This window comes from Protopterus annectens, chromosome 7.part0 (assembly GCF_019279795.1).
Source record: "Protopterus annectens isolate FY-2018-M chromosome 7.part0, PAN1.0, whole genome shotgun sequence".
Classification (NCBI taxonomy): domain Eukaryota; kingdom Metazoa; phylum Chordata; order Ceratodontiformes; family Protopteridae; genus Protopterus; species Protopterus annectens.
In genome coordinates, this window is record NC_056739.1 from 29,873,531 (window position 1) to 29,896,168 (window position 22,638).

General features: G+C 38.5%; 1 protein-coding gene across 1 annotated transcript in view; it reads left to right on the forward strand.

Annotated features, from left to right (window-relative positions):
• The first annotated feature begins 4,801 nt into the window (after positions 1-4,801).
• Positions 4,802-22,638, forward strand: part of LOC122805781 (olfactory receptor class A-like protein 1) — a 69,901-nt gene continuing 52,064 nt past the window's right edge. The window contains exon 1 of the mRNA XM_044076048.1: positions 4,802-5,542. Coding sequence (XP_043931983.1) covers positions 4,802-5,542 — 741 coding nt within the window. The remainder of the gene's footprint in view (positions 5,543-22,638) is intronic.

Sequence of the window (22,638 nt, forward strand, 5' to 3'; positions counted from 1 at the left end):
CATCTTCTTTCAGCTGTTCCCGTTAGGGGTCACCATAGCGGATCAACTGTTTCCATTTCTTCCTGTCCTCTGCATCTTGCTCTGTCGCACCAACCACCTGCATGTCCTCTCTCACCACATCCATAAACCTTATCTTGGGCCTTCCTCTTTTCCTGTTACCTGGTAGATTCATCCTTAGCATCTTTTTCTCATATACTCAACATCTCTCCTCAGCACATGTCCAAACCAACGTGATCTTGCCCCTCTGGCTTTGTCTCCAAACCTTCGAACCTGGGCTGACCCTCTAATATACTTATTCCTAATCCTGTTCACCATCGTCACACCCAGTGCAAATCTTAACATCTTTAACTCTGCCACATCCAGCTCTAACTCCTGCCTTTTTGTCAATGCCACTGTCTCCAACCCATATAACATAGCTGGTCTCACTACCCTCTTGTAAACCTTCCCTTTCACTCTTACTGGTACTCGTCTGTCACAAATCACTCCTGACACTCTTCTCCACCCACTCCATCCTGCTTGTACTCTCTTCTTCACCTCTCTTCCACACTCACCATTACTCTGAGCTATTGATCCCAAGTATTTAAACTCATCCACCTTCGCCACCTCTACTCCTTGCATCCTCACCATTCCTCTACCCTCCCTCTCATTCACACACATATATTCTGTCTTAGTCCTGCTGACCTTCATTCCTCTTCTCTCTAGAGCATATCTCCATCTCTCCAGGGTCTCCTCCACCTGTTCCCTACTCTCACTACAAATCACAATGTCATCATGAAACATTTTATAAAGTTTAAAAAAATCCAAATTGATGAAATGATTGCTTGTAAGTTACATCAGACCTAAATTAGAGTATGGAATAACAATATGGAAACGTTATAAGAAACAAGCATGCATAACCTGGAAAATTGCAGTGCAAATATACCAAGGAAATGTGAACATTTTAAGCTAGTGTTATCAAGAAAAGAGTATCAAGGTAGAGAATCTTCAGACAACCTAGGTAGCACGTTACGTAGTAAAGAGAAGTGCACTACTTGGTTTCTTCAGACAACCTAGGTAGCACGTTACGTAGTAAAGAGAAGTGCACTACTTGGTTTCTTCAGACAACCTAGGTAGCACCTTATGTAGTAAAGAGAAGTGCACTACTTGGTTTCTTCAGACAACCTAGGTAGCACGTTACGTAGTAAAGAGAAGTGCACTGCTTGGTTTCTTCAGACAACCTAGGTAGCATGTTACGTAGTAAAGAGAAGTGCACTACTTGGTTTCTTCAGACAACCTAGGTATCACGTTATGTAGTAAAGAGAAGTGCACTACTTGGTTCTCTATGAGAGTAGCTGATACATGGAATAGACTACCAGATTATATTAAACCAAGCACTAGTTTGGATATTATTAAGAACTTGGGCATTTATTATGGGAATGATTGTTTTGGTATATTGCCAGGCTAGAAGGGCATGCCCATGCCTGAACTGTATATGTATATAAATATGTGTATATTTACTTCATTACTGAGTCTTAAAACTCCATATTCAGCATTGCTCTACATTGAAATGATCTGCCACTCATTCATTAGAAGTTTTTTTAATGGTTATTTATTATAAGTTATCTTTGACAATAATACTGAATCACACTAATTCATCAAAGTTTTTTTAAGCATGATGTAACACATTTAACCATGCAATCAACATGTTAGTAAGTGTTGAATATTTTTCAAATATATTCCACAGAGGTAATCTTCCATTAACAGTTATTGGCTATAAGTGTACCTATAGCCATGGGTAAGCTGTAACATTAATCAGTGAATGCTAAGGTAAATATGGGATTCCTCCAGTTGTGTAAAAGAAAACAGCATGGCTGCTTATAGACTGAATGCACACAGCCAGACATGGTCAGCTGGTGATGGTGAACAAAGATATTAAAAGCATTTGCTTTTCATGTCCAGGTATAGTAAGACTGGAACAAAGTATTGTGTATAAGGGAAGAAAAACATAAAGCTAAAACTATATGCCAAGCCTTTGCCAAAATGGTGGAACAGAGCTTAACATCAAATCACCTAGCTAGAAAGTCATCTAGCATTTGGATAGACTATATGTGATGTGGTTAATTTATTTGTATGTAAGCAGTGTATTTGGACACAAGCCAAGAATAATAATAGAGACAAGTTCACTTTGATTAATACAGATTTACTCTGAAACTAGTGATCTTGGATTAGACTTCAGTAAAGGGCAATAAACGTTTTTCTGCATGGGTCCATTTGGGAGGATCATGAAAATTTATGGGTTATCCTTAATCCCAATGTCAGGCTGGTCTTTAATTCTGATGTTTGGCTAAAAATAAATAATCTTTCATAACAATATGATTAATTGCAATACTTTTAACTGAAAGTGTTGAGCTGTTTGTGTAATTAAGCATCATTTCATATCACTTTGAAGATATTTATATGAGCTTACCAATGCTTGGCTCATTTATAGCTATGGTTACAAATCCCAGTGGGTGGTGTAGAGCTGGATGAAGTAAATATAAAGAGAAGCAGGGGGAGTACATATTAACAGGAAAACACTGGTGTTAGCAAAATATGAAGAAAGTTCGAAAGGTAATGTTCTGTTTTAAATATAACAGCATTTTGAGTTTTGTGTTATTCGGGTAATTTATGCAGATGGTCAAGAGGGCCATGTTTCTCAAATCTTTCAGCTTATTATTTATTTGGGAAACACGCAGTCACTTATATGCAGAATGAAGACAAATAGACGTTACACAATGAAAATTATTTCATGCCACACAGTGAAAGCATTTATATTTACAGCAAACAACTAGTAAATAATTACCTTTAAACGTTTTGCAGTAACTTACTTGTTGTATGCTCATTCCATCCTACACATAGATGTTACCGATGGACTTCTTTTTCACAAACAGGACGTTCCTGATAATAAAGATCTATATTTTGTGTAGCTGTATGGTTTTGGACTGACTGTGTTTATTTTGATTTCTTTGTTGTACTCATTTTATTTTTTTCAAATTACAAATGTAAATGATACTTGTCTAATTAAAAAAAGTATGTTCATGTAATGGCAGGCAGTGTTTCTTAAATTAGAAGTTTAAACCTGTTTTTAAATTTGTATAACTTCACAGCAATTGCTGTCAGTATATTTTCTGAAAATTCAGCTATAACAGCAAATGTGTGTGTGTGTGTGTGTGTGTGTGTGTGTGTGTGTGTGTGTGTGTGTGTATGTGTCCGTGGGGCTGGTGAGAGTATAGTATTTAGGAAGAGGGAGTGATTCCTTCCACAGACTGTTACCAGCTGTCCATTCTCACTGACCAGCAGTTACTTCCTTGGTTGTATTTGAAGAACTTAAGGTTGAAGCTACAGGGACCCCATCAAAGTTGTTGTGTTAGTTGCTATTCTTATGGATGGGACTATAGACATTTGTTTCAGTGACCCCTTCTTTGTGAGCACTTGGTCCATTTTGTATGTCTTTTAAGGGATTTTTGGCACAACTTACTTAAGGTCTTGAATATATGGGCTGATGTCAAAAAAAAAAAAAAACTGCACCAAGCTTCTCCAAATGTTGACTCCATTTCTCAACTGGCAGTGGTCCATCAGAGAGTCATGGAAAGGTCATAATAAATATGTTTTAAGCAGCATGTTTTACACTTTTTGAAATAGCAGCAGTGCCTTGCTCAGAGCTGCAGTGCCTGAGGAAATCCCAAAACTTTCACCCCCTAACCAGGAGCCTGTTGATCAATTAATTCCTACTTCATTGAGCACTGATATATTAAATAGGATGAAACAACTTTTACTGTACCAACAACGCAGTTCTCTTTTTCACTGTTGAGTACTCATATACAAGACTGGGGGGCGTGGGGGGGGGGGGTGCCCCTGCAAAAAAAACAAAACAAAACAAAAATAATAAAAAAAAAAAAAAAAAAAAACTTACCTCTGAAGTTTGCTGAAAGCTCTTTCAGGCATTGTTTGAGTAATCAGCACTACGTTAAACAGCTGATGATAGATGAACACAAATCCTTCCTATCCTCGTATGTCAATTTTGTATTTTTCAAGGCATTTTTAAACTTTTATGATGCTGCAGAATTCTACATATTTCATTTAATCCAATTATTTTGATATTCTCATCATTGTTTTTGAAGGCATTTCCACAAATCTGGAACTTTCTGTGACAGTATCATGCTTAAATTTATCATACTTAGCTATTTTTGAAGGCATTTCCACAAATCTGGAACTTTCTGTGACAGTATCATGCTTAAATTTATCATACTTAGCTCCTCCCTAATGCGCCCCTGGCATACTGAACATAATCAGAAAGAAGTGTAGAAAATACACCATAGGTTTCATTAAAGTTTGCGTTCAGATTTCTATTATTCTACTTCTTTAATGAATGCATCAGTCTTGCTACAAATTCTGCAGTACTTTCTCACAGTCAGTATAAAGGAATCACATTTGCTGCAGAGTTGTTGCATTATTTTTATTGTCCCTTTATGTAATGAAAACTACATGTAGACGCATTTCTGTGTGGTACTCAATATTGACTATTCTAAACATTCCAATTTTCAAGGCATTTTAACTATCGTTATTAATACTTGTATTATTACCATTAATAAATAACTGAAATTGGAATTATTAAGTACATGTTGACCACTTAAAATGTTTTTCAAATTTAAACATTTTTTTTAGGGTTAAATTCATCATTTCCATCCGTTCAGTGAAACAAAATATAAACGGATCTGTATATTATCATAAGAAAATATAAATGGATCTGTATATTATCATAAAAGGGACTTTATTTTGCATTATGGCATCTGTAGGACTTGTTGGAAACAGCACCATTTTATTATCACTCCTGAGCAGTGCATACCATGAATACAAGTCTGTACCAACAGAAACAATCCTATTTTACACTGCCTTGGCAAATCTCACTATGATCATGTCACGAGGAGTTCCACATTTTTTGTTTGACTTTGGAATCAGAAAGCTTTTTAATGATCCAGGCTGCAAGTTTGCCATCTATGTATCTAGGGTTTCTAGAGCCATGGCAATATGTTTAACTTGCTTCTTAAGCTGTTTCCAATGCAGCACCATTGCATCATCCAGCTGGAAATGGGCCTGTATTAAGGTCTACATGCAGACCTGTCTTGTACGTATTATGGTTGGTCTTCTGCTAATGAACATGACAATCTGCATTGCAGCACCGTATCTGACAGTGTCTCTGAACAACAATACAGAACATAAATATACGTTTAATTTGGGATACTGTCTTGTTATCTTTCCAGACAATATTTCCTTTCAGGTGAATGGCTTTGTTCTGTTCATGCGTGACTTACTATTTGTTGTTCTTATGAGTGCTTCAAGTGCTTATATTGTATTGATTTTATACAGACATAAAAAAATGGTAAGAAACATCAAAAGATCGATTCAAAATAAACAATCTGCTGAGGGTCAGGCAGTTAAGACAGTAGTGACATTAGTAACTCTCTATGTATTTTTCTTTGGAATAGACATTTCAATGTGGTTTTACCAGATAACCTCTGGAGAGGTACATGCAATTGTCTCAGATGTCAGATATTTTTTTTCTATATGCTATTCATCAGCATTTCCCATAGTAATTATTTCATTTAACAAAAAAGTAAGGCACAAACTGAAGTGTTCCAAGGAAGACAAGCATATACAATTACATACAGTTTCTAATACATCACAACATGTTAGTTAGTAGACACTTAAGGCCTGAGAGTATCAGCACACTATGTTTATGGAGCTCATACTAATGAGTGAACTGTAATGAGTGCTATATCTAGCATGTGTTAATTCATACTAACAATTCGTTTAATAGTAAGCGTGTGTGTGTGTGTGTGTGTGTGTGTGTGTGTGTGTGTGTGTGTGTGTGTGTGTGTGTGTGTGTGTGTGTGTGTGTGTGTGTGTGTGTGTGTGTGTGTATGTGCACTCAGCACACTATGTTTATGGAGCTAATACTAAGGAATGAATATAACGGGTGCTATATCTAGCATGTGTTAATTCATACTAACAATTCGTTTAATAGTAAGCGTGTGTGTGTGTGTGTGTGTGTGTGTGTGTGTGTGTGTGTGTGTGTGTGTGTGTGTGTGTGTGTGTGTATGTGCACTCAGCACACTATGTTTATGGAGCTAATACTAAGGAATGAATATAACGGGTGCTATATCTAGCATGTGTTAATTCATACTAACAATTCGTTTAATAGTGTGTGTGTGTGTGTGTGTGTGTGTGTGTGTGTGTGTGTGTGTGTGTGTGTGTGTGTGTGTGTGTGTGTGTGTGTGTGTGTGTGTGTGTGTGTATGTGCACCCAGCACACTATGTTTATGGAGCTAATACTAAGGAATGAATATAACGGGTGCTATATCTAGCATGTGTTAATTCATACTAACAATTCGTTTAATAGTAAGTGTGTGTGTGTGTGTGTGTGTGTGTGTGTGTGTGTGTGTGTGTGTGTGTGTGTGTGTGTGTGTGTGTGTGTGTGTGTGCGCACATGTGCACAGACACACGGGTGTGTGCATATTTCACTTTGGTTTGAATCTTTTACTTAAATAATTGCCTTTTTTTTGTTAAAATACCCATATATACTTTCATCAGCTGGTTTCTCATCAATCGCTTTACAAGCAATGGCTCTCAGATCATTCTTTGCCATGGTATGAGATAAACTGAGAAAAGGCTTCTTCTAAATGGAGAATCCAGTGTGAAACAGAAAGTACTAGCTGTGTGAATCACCACAACAATATGTCATTGATGGAGACACACACATTATATATACGGATTCACACTAGGTGATTTAGGCAGTTGCCCAGGGCCTGCTGGCTGGGAGGGGTCCACTGACCATGGGGGCAGCCACAATAACAAAAAAAGTTACATGTCTTTAAGGGCATTGTTCTTTAGGAAGATTTATATTCCTGTGTACACTGATGCATACACCTGCTGTCACCAATGTGTGCATTGACGCACAGTCTTGCTGTCTTTTCTGCATCTGAGTGTGGAATTTAAACACACAACATTCCTGCTCCCTGCTCTGCCTTCTTCTTCTGTCCACGGAATAAAACAAAAGTATCAGTAAGTGCTTCTTTTATCTGCATGAACAAAAGAAACAGTCTCTCTCTCTCTGTATATGTGTATGTGTCAAATGCCCTAGTTAGGGATGGTAGGTTAGTGAATTTACTCAGGCTCAAACCCTGTACCTTGGTTACAGGAGACAAGAGCCAAACCCTCTACACTAACTCCCTCAGTGCATTTTCAAGGAAGAGAAGTTTATTGCTGCTCATGCTAAGTCTGTTTTTATTGTGCAGCTGTTTTGTTTAGCAAATGGTTGCCAGTGTTTGTGCTATAGAGTTTGAAAACAGGTAGCATACTTGCTTTTGCTGCAAAGAGCTGTGGGTTCTACTCCCACAGCATGTAGATGGATTGTTGTACTTTAAGGGATGGATGGGGTGCTGCACTCCTGAGTGTGCCCTCCTTTGGATGAGATGCCTTGTAAATATGAACTTTTTGTCAGTTTACCATCCGTTCCGTATTGCAATATTACCAGCTTACAATTTATTTTAATGTAACAGAGGCAATATATCCTTCAAGGGCAGAAGGTACTGAATTTGTAGATGAAGCACCGAAATATAAAGCTGTTTGCTAGCAGCAACCTCTTCATTAGTTATGGAGCTCTCTAATGTAAAATTATTCAAATGACTTTTACTTATGCAGAGATTGTACATATTGATGGATATTGGTAGATTGTAATGACAGAAGTTTGAGTGGCCTTTTATGGTTGAAATATTCTGAAATTGGCAGCTCTGTCATTATTGGTTCATGAGTTTTGTTTCATTGCTTACTGGAAAAATGTTCAAAACTACAATTTTATAAAAAAAAAAAACACTCTAACAAGTGGTGCTGTACTATGCAAGGAATATAATTTAATACAATCAGGAAGGTGAATCAAAGAACACAAGCATGTATGTGTGGCCCTAACAAAGTGTGCAAGAGGCCTATGGTTTGAAAACAGCCCAAAGGTAAATGTAATCCACCACTGGCCAGAGGCATTTTCTTTGAATGTGAGTTTCAATGTCATTTCAATTAATGTGAGTTTCAAGGGCAGAGTTGTTTACTGTTAATGCTAAGTCTGTTTTCACTGTTGAGACTGTATTGTTTTGTTTAGCAAATATTTGTCAGTGCTTGTGTTATAAAATTTAAAATAAAAGTTTTAATCCATATATCTGAAATCATTGCAGATGTAAAGAAAATATTATACACATAGATTTGAACAGTGTTTATGGTAACTGGGGAGAAACAGCGAGGTAATGGTACACTGTCTGGCTCATAGGTATGTACTAGGCTAGATGCCTTCGTGGACTATTTTGAGCCTAGCCAATTTCACTTAGTGAGAATCCAAGCCTGTATAATTTGTCTGTGAGGTAAACACCTTAACACCAACCAATTGTGGAAGGGGGAGGTTGGTGCTGTGTGTATGTGTGTGTGTGGGGGGGCACTGATCCATTACCTTGTCTAAGGCCCTATTTGACCATGATCAGACTTTGATCACAAAGCCCATATAAAGGCAGCAATATACCTCAACTTTAGTTTTTTAATACAAAAATGTATATCCCACAGTTAAATTTAATGCAGCAAAACATTCCTACGTAATTTATATGATTCTATCAACTTAATCTTGGTTTTAAAAAATATGCTAAGAAAATAGTTTTACTACCTTCCTTCAATCCAATTTTATTGATTTATGCTATTGTGCATTTTTAATACCATCAAATCTTTCATAAAACTTAATGAATAATGTCAGCTCATAAAGTGCTCACTTTCTCCTTAAACCTAGATGTTTTATTTGGAATATTCCCATACCTCTGGAAGAATTAATATGTATTCCATAGCTGAGGCAGCCTTAGCTGGCATAAAAGTAATGTCACCGTTCTTTTCAGTAATAGCCGAACCATCAGGTGATACTGCATACTGCGTATTATGCGTAATCTTTTTTCTGAACATGTCCTGGAAACTTCAACACCCAAAATGAACAGAATGTTTAGAAATGTGCAAATGAATATTTAGATATTATTATAGAGCTATACGAAAATACCTGTGTGAAAGGAATTAGTCACTAAAAACACTCAATTGTAACAGCTGAAAATAATGTCTCACCTTGCTATATGTACTGGGGCAGCATTTTGAGGGATGAGTACATTTTTAAAATGATAAGTTGGTGGTGGGCAACAACATTAGGTCTGAGTACAAAATGTAAATTTCTGGCTACATTCTTGGGAACCATTTAAAATTGTCAGTGGGATGCACCTATGCTCCACAGATAACACCCACTCCTGCTGACAAAGAGTATATACATATTTTCTCAAATTCTTCAAATTTAATGGATATCCCTCAAAACTATAAAACTATAATCTCCCACTGTTGAGGCATTCAGATAAACACATGCTAATAACCCATCACCACTCTTTTGCCCTTTTACTGATTTGTTCCTCCAAATCATCCCATACATGTACAGGCTGATGAGCACATTTAAAATGTCCAGTAAATACCATGGCCACTCAACCATATATATGATATCTCTGTCTCCCTCCCCCTCTTTCTCTCTATATATCTCCATATGAATATGAAATATATATATATATATATATATATATATATATATATATATATATATATATATATACACACACATGAGTATCTCTTCAAACATTGAATGTCCATAAGAATAAACAAAGAACAATAATTTTAAAGTAGATCTATATTATTAAAACATCACAAATGTAAATATTTTTTCCCAGATAGGAAAGCCCCCATGCCCTCACACTTGGTGGGGGGGGGGGGGCTGTACCCACCACATTCCCTGCTAATTATATGTAACAACTCAGAGATTAGACAATAACGGGGTAGGAGCAATTTCCCTTGCCCACCTGCACCATGATCCCATAAGCAGGCTGCTGGCCAAAGCTCCATAGAAAACAATAGCCACTCATATGATTGTTTGCTGTTACTTACAGCCTCAAAAAGCATTCACTCATTAGAGTTTAGAGCTCATTGTTTTGGCCTGCAACCATATATGTATACAATTTAAGGAATTCTACTATAACACACCTTAAAGACTTTTCTTTTTTTTGGCCAGTACTACAGATTTATCATAACTTTGTATTCTAAGATTTCTGTAAAAGTAATGCCAAAAGCCTTAGGAAAAAATGCAATCATGATCCTCTAATTTAGTTGTACAGTCAGCAATGGTCTAAAAACATTTAGCAAATGGGAAAAAAGCTTTCTTCAGGACTCATTTTTCTTTCAAAGTTTATCTTCTTTAATCACCAGTCTAAATTCATTCTTTCATCACAGTTAGAATTCCAGTTCCCTAGAGGATATCCATATTATCCACTTTTATTGCCATTGTATGTAATCACTAGAAATCCGAGTTGAATGTAATATGCAAATTTGATTAATAGATGATCTACTAATCTGAGCAATAAAGCATATATCAAAGTTCATCTGAGAAATAATTTCTACCAAGAAAACTGAACCTCTTTTCAATTTATATATTATCACCACTCCCCTCTGATTTCCCCCCAAAAGTCTGCTCCTCTAAATGAATCCAATACTGGGTTTAATCCTTCTATTACACATTCTGTCCCAACTCTCATTTTTATCTTTACTCTGGTATCATGTAAAAGATTCTGAATTGACCACTTATATAATGATGATAATAATAAAGCCTAGTCCAACTCAGACCACAATAAAAAAAATATTCCTATCCCCTTTCTTCTGTATTTTTTCTATGTGGAACTTTTCTACCCAGGCCTCTGCTGAAAAAGGGCATGTGTCCAGTTGGACTATTCCAGTAAACAAATGTAAAATAAAAATAAATACAAATAAATACATAAAAATGAAATCATATCCTCGAGTTCAATAAACATGCAGCAGATATGATCATTAATTATTTCTCAATAATTGTTTGATCAAAATTTCAAAGAAAATAGGCATCCGCTCTCTACCTAAGCTAGATAAAAAAATGTCATCTACCTTCCTCAATATGCACTTCCAAATATATGAAAATCTCAGTCCTGATATCATCCATAATCACCCATAAGGGTCATATTTATTCATACAGTATTACTTCCATTATTACCCCAGTCAGAAGTTTAACGTTCATTATAGATCGATAGCTTCCGCTTGATTATTTACCAATCTCCATTCTGATCTAACTGCACATTCCTCGTTTTGTTGCATACCGTGTATAACATCAGCTTTGATTTAATCAGCAGTAACATTGTCTTCCACTTTTAATCTCATTACTCATCATTGCCTGTCATCTCTCTTCCGTCTCTATATATTTCCCTTTCTCCTGCCAGCTGACCTCTTGTTGATTTAAATGAACATGAAACAACTGCTACAGTTTCAGCTGCTTCCCCTACTTTTCTCTTACACTTGTGATTCCCCTATTATTTCTCTTCTTCCTTTTCTTTACACCCTTTATTTTAGACGCATCCTTCTATGGAACTTTGATCTACCTCTGTTAATTCTGCAACCTTCTTATTTTTTCTCCAACATTATCAGTTTGTAAAGGAAACACATCCCATTCTGCTTAGCTACTCTCTTTTAAAGCACCCATATTTGGCAGACAAGTTCAGACAGATTCTGTCTCACTTTCACTGATTTATCCCTAAGCAATCATTTAATATTTTTTTTCCTTTAGCACGTTCCTGTCTTATGAGTATTATGTAATTGTATGCAAATCATTTTCTAAAAGGGTGCAACCAATATACTGAGAATTACTAAAAGAGGTACACCTAATAGATTTCACGAGTCCTAAGTATTTCTTTTGATGGATATTTTTGTTTGTTTGTTTTTTTAACCTGAATAAGTTATTCTAATGTGCCCTGAAGGAGTCACAGATAAGGTTCTATGTGAAATAATTAATTTAATGAGTATTACTGGGAGTTCAATAAATTCCAGAATTTACAACACATGGAATATGGTGACGAATAATGTATTTATGATTATATATGAATATGTATGGATACTTTACACCATTTTTAGCAGATCTGAATCCATGATAGGTATCATACAGTGGTACTTATCTCTTAACCTCTTAGCACTGGAATTCTGGTAAAGTCACTAGACAGAAGCTTCTTTCAGCGGGTGACTGGGCATAACTCTCTGCTTAAGCGACTTGCCAAGAATCACATGGTAACCAAATGGAGACTGACATTACCAAACCGTGGACTAGAGAATACAACTCATTAGCAGTGCACAGTCTTAATCCACTGGAGTAAGTTTCCAGTCTTAGATACTCATATAATATTAAGCAGATGTAAAATGTAACCATTACTTTTAAAACTTATTGGCAGTACTATATGAAACAGCCTCTGACCTCTCCTAATCTATAGCTTTCTATAGCTTTCCACACAGCATGCTTACAATGCAGATGTTGGGTTCGACTTTCACATTTGCCTGCCTAATGTAACCTTCTGAGTGTAGATCAGTCTATCAAAGGAAATGTTTCCTGTTCAGCCTCAGTTTGGTTCATTTCCACACACACACTACCTACAGTTTTTAGTTTGTAGCCCATCCAGAGTGGAGTAATCAGGCAGAGATTGTTCAACAGAAATCCACTCAAATTCATAGCTGCCGAGGTCACCTGTTTGTCACACAGTGTGCTATACAGCAGAAGTAACTAGAGAAGGATGCCCCAGTTTAGATATACAGTGCCTGTTTTGCATAAGAGGAGTGCTAACTTATTCTAACTTACCTGTATGAGGTGTTACATGCTCACTCAGATGGATCACAATATTTAAACACAGTACAGTTTAATGCGCTTGATTTAGTGTTTGCGTGGTTGTCCCTTTGAGTTACCCTGGTACTGTTTTTTTTCTAATTCTGTTCTGTCTTTTTATGCTTTAAGTTCCATCTCCATGCACTTCCAATTAAGTATGTAGTATTTTGCCAAATGTTTTCTTACAATTTCTTATGAACATTCATCACTGAAGTCTTCTGGCCTTGCCTTTCAGATTCTGTACCAGTTTGGTTTACTTAACATACATACAGTTTTGCATTTTAATAGGCTTTACTACTGAATAACACTCTTGCATGCATTGTGTTAAAATACTAAATCTGGAGCCTTTTATTTTCTTCAGAGAAAATAGTTGCATATTAATTCATTCATATGCACTATCTGTTTCCTGGCACCCTTCCTAAAGCAGATGCATTTGGTACAATGCCTTGAAGAGTCTTGTTTATGCAACTACATAAGCATAAGCTTCTGTGTGCTGCTTTATTTAGCTTGTAATCAAGTCAAAGATGTGTAAGAGGGCACAGTATGAGAAACTGTTTGAATTTTCTCCATTTAAATTTTGTAGAAATGTGTTTTTCATTACATTACATGGTTACTTGCCACCATAATAATCTGCAAGGCCATATTCATTCCTTTCCTCAAACTGATCTAGAGGTCAAGTTTTCTACGAATATAGTTCAGGAATGGATTAATACTTAATAATGAGCAGTAACTAAACCACAGTTAAGTACGCTACAGACCCAGGATCCATGTTACTTAGTAATGTGTAACAAGTAAACCACAGTTAAGTCTTTTACAGTTCCAGGATTCCATGTTACTTAGTAATGTGTAACAAGTAAACCACAGTTAAGTCTTTTACAGTTCCAGGATTCCATGTTACTTAGTAATGTGTAACAAGTAAACCACAGTTAAGTCTTTTACAGACCCAGGATCCATGTTACTTAGTAATGTGTAACAAGTAAACCACAGTTAAGTCTTTTACAGTTCCAGGATTCCATGTTACGTTGTAATGTGTAACAAGTAAACCACAGTTAAGTCCTCTACAGACCCAGGATTCCATGTTACATAGTAATGTGTAATAACTAAACCACTGTTAAGTACGCTACAGACCCAGGATCCATGTTACTTAGTAATGTGTAACAACTAAACCACTGTTAAGTCCTCTACTGTCCCAGGATTCCATGTTACTTAGTAATGCATAATAATTAAACCACTATAAAGTGGTCTGCAGCCCAAAGATGGCATTTTGCTTAGTAGTACTTAATAACAAAACCACATTTAAGTACTCTACAGCAGCTTGATTCCATGTTACTTAGTAATGTGTAACAAATAACCACTGTTAAGTTTTCTACAGCCTCCATTCTTCCATGTTACTTAGCAATGTCTACTAATTAAGCAACTGCTAAGTACTCTACAATTCCAGTATTCCATGTTAGTAATGTGAAATAACTAATCTACATCCAGGTACTCTATAAGCTAAGGATTCCGAATTACTTAGCAATGCATGATAGCTAAACCACTATTAAGGACACTGGACTTCAGTAAACTCTTTTGAAAGGATGTGCATGTTTCGGTGGTCTGTTTACGTTCCTAACTGCAAACATATTTGGAAAGACCCCTATTTGAAAAGCCACCTATGCTGCTATACGTTCATTCTGCATTTGGAGTTGTGCATTACTGTATGTCCCTTTCATAATGTAGGAGGATGAAAGATGAAGGATAACTTGACAGAGTAGGAGAAAATTATTGTTTAATGCCTTCAACTGATATGGCATCTTAATGATAAGTCATGTTGAAACCCATGAGCTGAGATAGCTCAGATGGTCTGGGATTGTAGTGAATGTCCATACTGTTGGAGGACATGGCGGGGTCGGTAGTGAATGTTGGCACTGTGTCAATGACATGAAGGATTAGGCCAAGAGAAAAACATAACACATCAGAGAGTGGGCAGGCACTGACATATGGCGTACAGCTTACAACAAATTATGTTTTTTCAGTAGTTGTCCAAGAGATGTTGTTGACAGGAACTGGTAGTTGCATTGATGTATTTGCACACTGGTGAGGAAGCAAGTATCTTATTCATATTATAGTGTATTGTGCCATGCACTGTAGTGGTACAATGCAATACGATATATTTCTGGACATCCATGAAAATTGTGTAATGTTACCTGAAATTGGATGACACAGTTATGTACTTTATCACATTCAGGAAGCAATAACCCGCTCCATCAGGTTTATTTGTGTGCAGACATTTTTTTTGTGGGGTCATGTTAATGATTACATGGGTTCATAGGTAGTTACTAGGCATTCAAACCAGAAGACCAATGTGGAACTTAGCCCAGTTTTTCAAATTGCCCCAAAGCACTCTCTGCTTAAATGACTTGTTCAAAGCCACACAGCAGGCTAATGAAGGCTGGAGGGATTAGACCATGGACCACAGGAAGCAAAGTACAGTTATGTAAAATCTTACCATAACAGTAGATGGTCTTCTCTTCACTGTTGCAGTATTCCTAATGTTAAGGATCTCCTGTTCAAGGCAGACTAATGTTAGGCCAGTAGGCCAAAGCCTAATGATCTTATATGCATTGTACATCACACATATGCTCCTCACACAGAATGTAGGTCATACAAATGATACATGAACACAGTTATCCAGAACTGAATAGCCCCAGAAAACAGTCTTCATAGAACAAAGGTGTTCATGCACATCTAGAAGAAAAAATGCAGAAGAAAAAGTGGACATCCTCAGCAAGAAGGGAATCCAAAACAAAAAAACAGATCAAACAAGAGGGGGATGCAGGGAGGGAATGAATACTACGAGAGTGAAGAGAAGGACATCTACTGTTATGTTAAGAGTTTACACGACTGTAATATGTCCTTCTATATCACTGTCATGGTATTCCTAACATTAGGGATAATTAAAAAGCTGAAGAAACAGAATGGGAGGTGAAAGGCTGAGAAGAGCCCTCAACAAAACCATATAAAATGGTTCAAGCAAAACCTGTTCTAGCCCTAGAAACCAAATCCAACTTATAATAATTAGTAAAGGTATGCACCAAAGACCAAGTAGCATCTTTAGTGATGGAATTGGTGTCCATCCCCTTGAAGAAAGCACCAGAAGAGGCAACAGCCCTAGTGCAATGAGCTCTAACAGAAGTAGACAAAGATTTGCATTGAAAAGAATAACAAAAGGAATGGCCTGAGCTATCCAGGAGGAGATGGCTTGTTTAGAAACAACCAAACCCAATGTTCTGGGATGAAAGGAAACAAAAAGCTGATCAGACATATGAATGGGCTTAGTTTTATCCAAATAGGTTCTGGACTGTCTGTGCACATGCAAGGTATGCAAAACCTTCTCACGAGAAGTCTGAGGAGAAGGGAAAAAACAAGTGAGAGATGCAATTATATGGCCAAACTGGAAGCAAAGCTCTCTAGACCCAAGACTGGAATAGACAGTCAAGAGGAGAAGGCAAACACTTGCACCACACCACACTCATCACATAGTTCCTCAAAATCTACACCACCAAAACACACACATAGAAACGCAAAACACGCACCTACATTCACAGAGGCTCTCAATAAAAACCTGCCCAAGCAACAGGGACCTCCAAAGCAGAAATGCAAGTAAACTCCATCCCCCAACACAACCCAAATAACACATAGTCCACAATCTCAGTGTGCCACTCAACCACAGCCCATAAGGCAGAACAACGTACCCAACACCCTAGTCATAGGTGACTCTATAGTCAGGCACACTGATGTTCCACTCACCAGGCTAAACAAGGAGAAAGTCACTGTCAGCTGCCTGTCAGGTGCCAGGATCCGCCACATAATGCATGCACTCAAGTCACTCCACAACAAGTACAAATATGACTCTGTCATTGTCCATGTTGGTATGAATGACCTGAGATGTACCTCCCTGGACTACATGAAAAGAGACATGGAGGAGCTCTCCGATCTTGTAGCCCAGGCAGGTATGACCCTAGCCCTCAGTAGCATCCTGCCACCACCCAGAATTATACCACAGTATAAGGCCAAAATGATTGACTTCAACAATTGACTAAGCTTCTGGTGTCATTCTAAGGGGATCCAGTATTTTTCTGCCTGGGATGACATGATCGACAGACCATGATGCTTTGCCAGAGGTGGCCTGCACCTGTCACCCTTGGGATTCCGGATACTGGCTAAGGCTCTTGCCATCCCTATAGTGCCTTTTTTAGCCAAGATTCAAATGATAAATTCACCACCATAATAGGTACAAGCAAGCAAAATCTGAGGATAATGCTACTCAATGCTAGAAGTCTAAACCTCAAAATGCACACACTCGAGGCACTCCTTAAAATGGAGAACATCGACATCTGTGCAGTGACAGAGACCTGGTTCAAAGCTCCAAAGAGCACCCATGCATTACCAGGCTATAATTCATACCACACCTTTCAGCCACCTAACCCAAAATGAAGCACTAAAGGCGGAGGTGTGTCCATATTCATTAAGGATATCCACACCTCCAGGCTAGTTGCACAGCATAATGCATCCGAGATTATCCAAGTGCGACTAACTCTGGGCAAGACCGCACTCCAAATTGTAGCTTGCTACAGACCCCCCACCATGCCTCAGGATTCCCACTCCTCATTTTCTGATACACTGGAAAATATTAGGGTACAACTCAACACCATAATAATGGGGGATTTCAACTACCCCACCATTAACTGGGAAAACTACTCATGTACGAACTCTTTTGCTCAACATTTTCTGGAATTCATAAATTCCAACGCCTTGGATCAACTTATTCACACCCCCACCAAGGGCAGCAATATCCTAGACCTGGTCATTACCAACAAGGGCGACCGGTGTTCCACGCCAGAGGAAAAATTCCTTTTTGGTCAGATCCAACCACAAGCTAATCACCCTAGACATCCACATCCCCACCCCCACCCCCCATTAGGGAAACCACCGTAAAAACTTCTCCAAAGCCAACTTCACACTTCTTAAGGCCGAAGAGGCAAACTTCATGACATCCATGCAGATGGACAATAGAGGTACGACTGCTGAATCCTACACAAATGCACTTTATAAGCACTTACATGAGTGCATGGATCGTGCTATCCCTAACAGAACCAAGATGATATCCTCCAAAAAAAGGAAGCCAATTTGGTGGTCCTCTACCATAAACAAATTCTACAACAGAAGAAAGAAACTGTTGCAAAAAAAGAGTAAAATCCCATGACTGGAGGAGCTCCCTGGTCAGCCTCAGTAAGAAGCTGAGAGCCCTCATAAAATCTTCCAAAGCTAATTACAAAAACAAAATCACCACTAATTCTAAAGACAGCCACAAAGCATTCTATAGCTATGTCAAGAATCTCAACGGCAACACTCAGATATGCTCTGAGTTACAGGACAATGGCACTAAATATACAGAACAAACTGATATTGCCAACATCCTGGCAGATAGGTTCAGTGCTAACTTTACCCCTCTCTCATTCCCTAAAGAGCCCATCTCTATACTGGAAGAATGCAAAGTTTCTGTAATCACAGCTGCACAGGTAAAAAAACACAATCTCCAAAGCCAATAATACAGCATCCATGGGACCTGACAACATCCCAGGCTGTCTTCTAGATGAACTACAGAATGAACTGGCACCCCACCTAAGCACCATGTTCAATCATAACCTCACCTCAGGCTTTGTGCCCACTGAATGGCTCACAGCAATGGTTATCCCACTCCACAAAGGGGGAGCCACCACAGTCACTGGGAACTGCCGCCCCATTAGCCTGACGAACCTGGTCTGCAAGGCCATGGAACGTATCATCATGGAACTTATAAAAAATGACATTGGTAATCTCCAAACTCTGGACCCTACCCAGTTCAGGTTTGTAAAAGGCAGATCATGTCTCCTAAACCTGATAGACTTCTTTGAAGCAGTCACCAAAGCCGTAGATGAGGGTAAGGTGGTTCACACAGCCTATCTAGATCTCGACAAGACTTTTGACATCATCCCCCACTCTGGAATTATACATAAACTCACTAAACTAGGTATAAATCCCTATGTCACAAGATGGGTTGCCAACTGGCTCACTGACAGAACCCACACTGTTAAAGTAGCAGACTCTAAATCTAACTTCAGACCAGTGACAAGTGGAGTACCACAGGGTTCAGTCCTAGGTCCTCTCCTGTTTGGTATGTACTTCTCTGAAGTACAGGCTAACACAGAAGGTCTTTGGCTAACAAAGTTCACAGATGATTGCAAACTAGGAGCCATAATCAAAACTCCTAACGATGTGGACATCCTACAAAAGGGCCTCACTGAGACAGATGCCTAGTGTTAAAGCCATGGCCTCAAGCTCAATGCCAAAAAGTGCATTGTCATCCCTTTTGGTAAAAACTCTGTCCCCATGAACTACCACATAGGCAGTAGTCTACTTAACACTGAATGTGTGATAAGAGACCTTGGGACACAGGTGGACAGTAGTCTCTCCTTTGATAATCACATTTTCACAGTAGTCAGGAAATCCTTTTACGTGGCACACGTCATCACAAAAGGTTTCTCATCCAGGAAAAAAGAGGTCATTGTTCCCCTCTACTCATCACTCATTATACCCATTATAGAGTATAACACCCCTTTTGGTATGTACCTCACAAGACATCTACAACAACTAGAAAGGCCACAGAAATACCTCACAAAGAGGATTACCAGCCTCAAACAGATGCCCTACGCAGATCGTCTCAAAAAACTCCAGCTTTACTGTCGCATATCACCTACTCAGAGGAGATCTCTACCTAACATACAAAGCTATGTCAAACCCAGAGCTTTTGGACATGCTCCACTTAAAGAAATCCCAATCCCTCCAAGATACATGCTCTAGGGACCTAAACCTTGTCACCACAATAAACAGAACATGCTGGAGGGATAGATTCCTGTCCCAGAGACTTTCCATACTCTGGAACAAACTACCCATCTATATCAAACAAAGCTCCTCATTAGCACTCTTCAAGAAAAATCTTGATGATTGGATGGGAGATAGGAAATTTACCCCGGGGATCACTTCTGTGGCTCTCCTTGACAGAGGCACAGGAAAATAAATTTCATGGGTGGCAAAAGCCAGGGTACCATTTGGCTAGGCTTATATAGGCCCTAAGACCAATAGCCTAGTACCTACCTATGAACCTATGAACCTATAATGGTGTTTAGACTGGCAGCAAGGAAGTTCTGAATAACTGCATCCGTATGTCACTTTTATGTCCTACTTTCTCTGTGTGGCGTATATTTGTGACATATGGTGCATACAAGGTTATTAGACTTTGGTATACTTGCCGAACATTAGGAATACTGCAACAGTGATATAGGGGGACATCTTAATAATTCATTACCCCAATATTGTGCACTAACTGGATATGCTACAAGAGCTGCAAAACAAAGTGCTGAGTGTTCCCTATAATGAGGAGGATCCTGGCCCATTAGCTTGGGTATGACTGTTTTTCTGCCATCGTTGCTTCAATCATCCCTGAATCTGCTGCACAGCAAAATCCTCTGCCACTGAAGGACAGATAACATGTATCTACTGGGATGCAAATGCACAACATGGATAACTTACAGACACATAATGATACACACACTGTGCCTACTGAGACTGTGGAACTGTATTGTCAGTTACAAGAAGCTATAGTGTAGGAAGTCAGGGAACACTATGATAGATTTTATGGCATACAATCTCATCCTCGGATTCAGAACATCATTATATGATAGATGATGAGCAGTGTGTGCCTTCACAAACTACAGCTCACTGTGCTGTGACTTCACCATGGTCAAAACAGCATGACATGTCTAATGCTACAGCTGCTGTAGTTGTTGCTAATGCACACTGTTTTCATCAATCTACATATCTACTGCAGGCAAACAGAGACAAAACCAGGCAGCTACAACATTAGACACAACGGAACATCTATTACATGATGTCATATACAAGAAAAAAAGAAGAGGCTGCAGATGGATCACAACTTGAGGCTACTGACCAAAAGTTGTGTCAAATTAATACTACTTTATTAGACTGTGCAGGGAGGTTGATACTTTGTGCAGGATTGTCCATGAGCTGGTATAGGTACAGTCTGTCATGCTGTAGCACCAGCAGCTGCTGTTGTATCCCACAGAATGGCCTTCTCTCAGTGGGATTTCACAGGTCATGTCATCTGCTTCAACCCCTGCCAGCAATTAAATGACACCCTCACCACACCACCAAGAGTGACTGCCATTTATAGGTATCCCATCACCTACACCATGTAGAGTTGTTACAAATTCAGGTAGGGTTGGGCCAGCTTGTTTGTTACCAGCTCAGAAGGGTCCCAAGAGATACTGCTATGGCAGGTCTCAACTACCAAAATGTCCACAAAGTTTACTGCCACACAAAACACTTCTTCTGTGAGCTATATTCATGGGAAGACATGGGTGTCTCACATTCTGTGGAGCACACATGGGAAGGTGCTGGACTGTGTGTCTGAATACTGCATGTGAGAGATGATGATAATATAACACCTCTGACTCCTTACATCATACACTTTTTGCCTATTAAATATAACACTTCATTGCTGGTTACATATACGAGTGCCTCAGGGAGCATGTTCTGACAGTAGTGTTATGATGTGAATATACACACATATCCCAGCAGATGCTGGATCACCGCATCAGAAAACTGCAAACACCTGTTTTGTCACTACTGTTGGATAGGTCCTCATGGAGGTAGTATAGCATCATCCTTATGTTGCTATGAGCGACCTGAATCTCCTGATGATAGGGTTGAATTGTTCAGGTTATGCAGGAAACAAGCATCAGAGAATATCTGACAAGTCTTGGCCGAGGAGTGTTGTAATATTTCTTCACAGGCAACTCAAACCAGAAAATCATCATGAGGTGGGAAAAAACACATTAAGTGAAGTTAGTATAGGCCCTGTTATATGTTGCCTGCTAAGGTGTTTGCAATAACTGGACATGTGTGAGAGTCATGGTACAAGGGGGCAGCCAGCATTATCCAGAAGGTCATCATGAGGGATTTGTTTATTCTTAAAGATAAGTACATAGTGCAGAAGTGTCGCAAACTGGCATTGTGGCTTCTGTCAGGATTATGCACAAACATTTTATATGACCCTTGTGGTCACATACCACCTGATAATTTATGTATCAGTATCCATGCATGCTTATATATTTATTCACATCGTGGTTGTAGGATTCTGCACTATAAAATGTACAGAATTCACTTTTCCATGTATTTTTGGTAGCATCTATTCTTGGACCAGTACAAAATGGACAAGGTTTCATTAAGTACACTATCCCGATCTGCAACAAATCATTCAGGTTAGACTAGGCTATCAACCTTTAGGTCATTTCAAGCCTAGCCATTTCATCCCAGTGTAATACCATAGATACTCTAGTCAATACCCAAGGATGTATTTAGTAATGACTGTCCATGTTCAGGAGGGTTGTGGGCTCTATCCTTGGTAAGAATTTACTGTACATGGGCAGCATATAAAACTTTTTGGACTTCACATTTTTCTCTACATTGTGTGTTAATGTGAAAGTATATGTAAGTAAGAGGATATGGTGGGGGACAAAACCTGTCACATGGTACAGGATAACTTGTTACCCGGCAAAAATAATTTTCTTTTCTTAGCATCTGGTTGAAATTTAGACCAGCTTGTTAAAGCTCTATCTGATGTCACCTCAGTAAGATATAATTAGAACCATCTCTTGTGGGCTACAAATGAGTAGAATTAATACCTCATTGACTGCTCCACAGCCTGCATCCATGGGATTTGAATATACATTCCTATATGGCACAAGA